Below are 3,066 nucleotides of genomic sequence, written 5' to 3'. Positions count from 1 at the left end.
AAGGAAATTTTTTTTCCTATGTACTGCAGTATCAAATAATTATTGGCCAATGTTATGTAATTCACAAATTTGGGAGTCACCTTCTCAGTCATATTTTTAAGCTTCCTACAAGATTATGCCATACGCAAAAAAATAAATAAATAAATAAAATCAATATCTGTAGATATATTTGTGCATGTATCAAACAGTTACAATACGAATATGGATACCTAAATATATCAAAAAAGCACATGACACGGTACGAGTAAACGCACAAGTAAATGATTATCCAAAATAAGGTCGAAGACAATTGAACATACACAAGTAAACGCACGAAGCGTACACCAACATGCAACTCTTTTGTGCAAGGATTTGACCTCGAAGAAGTTAAACAAGAGGTAAACTCTATTACGAGGCAGTACATAATACAGTTATAAGCTTAGAGGAGCACTCATGTAATGCTTAAGACTTAGTGTACAGTGAGGAGGGATTTACCATTAGGAGGGTTTTGTCTTCCGACCTGTTTTAGATATGCGCTTGAGCCCTTGAATGCCCGTTTGCATTTCTCTAAAAAGTTAAAATTGGGTCAAGAACATATCAAGAATGTCGGTAGGAATAATTGCAGATAGACCCCCTATACTATTGTTCAATTGTGAATAGACGGTCAGTATTCTATCATTGCAAATAGACCCCTTAAGTGATTTTTTTTTTTAAAAAACTCTTTTAAAATAGACCTCCTGGCTGTAGAAGTGTCGAAAAAATACACTCAGGGGATCCTTCTGCAATTCAGCGATATGGGGTAAATCCACAACTAACCCACATTGGTATTGAATAGGAAGAGATCCACACCTTTGATGCAAGTAAACCAAAAGATAGAAGACAGGCAGCAGGAGCACTATTAATATGCAACACGCAAGGTAAAATACGCTTGGTTGCTTCTGTAGAGAGAAGAATAATTCAGTATGTAAGAATAAATACCCCATTCAATATGTAAGTGAGGACACAAAAAAAAAGGTTACTGATAGCTTGTGATATGTCAATACACAAAATTTATATAAGTCAAAGATATGTTTCTTGTTCAGCATTTAAATGGAATATATAATGTAAAATGTAAAGTTGAATAATCCATGTAATAACATCAGAGAAATTGGTAGAAAAGTAATGTTTTTACCCTGCCCCCTCTGGAGAATGGTTTTTTCCCTCCATCACATGAGTGAGAATCACAAAATTGACGCAGGAAAAGTTCTGCAATTACATTCCTATTAAAAGACCGCTTGTAAATAAAGAATCTTTCGATTAATTTTGAACCAAAAATATATATATACCATGAAGACGGCTTGCTGAGGGTCCCTGATTGATAGGAAAACAACTATCTGCAAGGCTCTGCATTTAGAAAACGCCATCAATGAGATTTATGAAAATAATAGTATTTCCAAATAATAGTATTTCCCAAATAAATGGAATATCAACTGCACATTAGAACACATTAACATCACTAGTAATCTTATGCTTCTCACAGTAACCTTGCACTCCACCACATAACATTTGCAGGTAGTAATTCATATAATAAGTCTATAAGACTATAACTATAAAAACAATCATTTGATTTGCATAAGACTGAGGATAATCAATAATGGCCGTCATCTACCTCTTACTGTGCATAATTCATCGTTGCAAATAGGATAAGCAGAGGCATATGGAATAGTTAATTTTAGCTTAAAATACTTAAAATTGGCAATATACTCAAGTTACATGTCATCATTCACTATGTATTATTTTTTGCTAGACGTCTTTTTTCTGACAATACTCTTCTAACCTAGGATGCAAACGTCAAAGCTTACGCAACAAGTTTCAGGTTTCCATAGACTGAAGAGAAAAAGGAACATGATAACTTTGAAGTAATTAAGATCATAGACAACCTCGCAGAGATGGCGGTTTTTTGCTGTAGCTGCTGGATTGCATTTATTCTTGGTTTTCCTTGTCTCAGCTATCACGCCACAGTGTAGTGCTCCACATAAATCTGCTAGACATCGGCCTTGATTCTGGATTAAATGAGAAGTGGTAAGCTTGAAAAAAAAAATTCTTAATCTTTTTCCAATGCAAAAATAAAATATAATGAGGCATGCAATGGGACTTGGTTACATCATAGTTCAATACCAGAAACACAAACCGATCTATGACTATGAGCAAAAAAAATACGTGATGAAAGTGTAGTAATACTAGATATGAAAACTATCAAATGAGACTATGAGAGATAGAGGACACCCAGATATGTGCATGGAAATTCGAGTGGTATTGGATATGCAGAATGCTTATGTGCTGGTGCGTACAAGTAAGGAAAACTTCGGAGTAATTTTTAAGAGTATATATGATGGGTATAATGCACATACAAAGTTATTAAGTCTATGTGGTGCTTGTACGCTAAAAGACAAAACTATTGTTAGAATATAAAACTATAACTTTCAGCTATTACCACAACTTCGAAGTTTTGGTGTAATGGTTAAAGGGACTTTAAAATGGTATCAGAACAACCTAGGTTAAAATCCCCCCAGCCCATGAATTTAAAGTGGATTTTCTAAAAATTGACGCCGCTGCATGAGTCCAGTTTTTCGGCCAACAAAAAGAGTTCACCCTGCAGGGCATGTTAGAATATAAAACTATAACTCTCAACTCTCATCACAACTTTAGAGTATTGGTGTAATGGTTAGAGAGACTTTTAAGAACTACAAAGGACCTTATGAGGCACAGGAAGTATTAGCCAACATCTATTTTCATGAGGCACAGGAAGTATTAGCCAACATCTATTTTCATGAGGCACAGGAAGTATTAGCCAACATCTATTTTCTAAGTGTCACAGGTAAAATGACATATCTCAGCAATAAATCCACTGTAATACAATTTCTTAATTTTACTGGGAAGAAGAAACAACATCACTGTTTGCGACATTACATTGCACAACTATATCAATTATTTATCTAGCTTAAAATAACTGTACTTGTAAATGGAACGAGCATAAGTTCGAACAAAGAAGAAAGTGTACAGCAATTAAAGAGAGCAATATAACTGAGTCGTAAAGAAACATACATC

At 34.5% G+C, this 3,066-nt stretch overlaps 1 protein-coding gene across 1 annotated transcript in view; it reads right to left on the bottom strand.

The window, feature by feature from the left end:
* The window catches only part of LOC109824642, a 5,112-nt gene continuing 2,291 nt past the window's right edge, over positions 246 to 3,066 (bottom strand). Inside the window, exons 4-9 of the mRNA XM_020391274.1 lie at positions 3,044 to 3,066; positions 1,899 to 2,021; positions 1,305 to 1,362; positions 1,151 to 1,224; positions 829 to 917; positions 246 to 546 (exon numbers count right to left, since the gene is read on the bottom strand). The exon at positions 3,044 to 3,066 is cut by the window's right edge and continues 190 nt beyond it. Of these exons, the coding sequence (XP_020246863.1) occupies positions 477 to 546; positions 829 to 917; positions 1,151 to 1,224; positions 1,305 to 1,362; positions 1,899 to 2,021; positions 3,044 to 3,066 (437 nt within the window). The 3' untranslated portion in view covers positions 246 to 476. The remainder of the gene's footprint in view (positions 547 to 828; positions 918 to 1,150; positions 1,225 to 1,304; positions 1,363 to 1,898; positions 2,022 to 3,043) is intronic.

This window comes from Asparagus officinalis, chromosome 9 (genome assembly GCF_001876935.1).
Source record: "Asparagus officinalis chromosome 9, Aspof.V1, whole genome shotgun sequence".
Lineage (NCBI taxonomy): Eukaryota > Viridiplantae > Streptophyta > Magnoliopsida > Asparagales > Asparagaceae > Asparagus > Asparagus officinalis.
The sequence above is the reverse complement of the archived record's forward strand: the minus strand, read 5'-3'. Positions and strand labels throughout refer to the sequence as shown.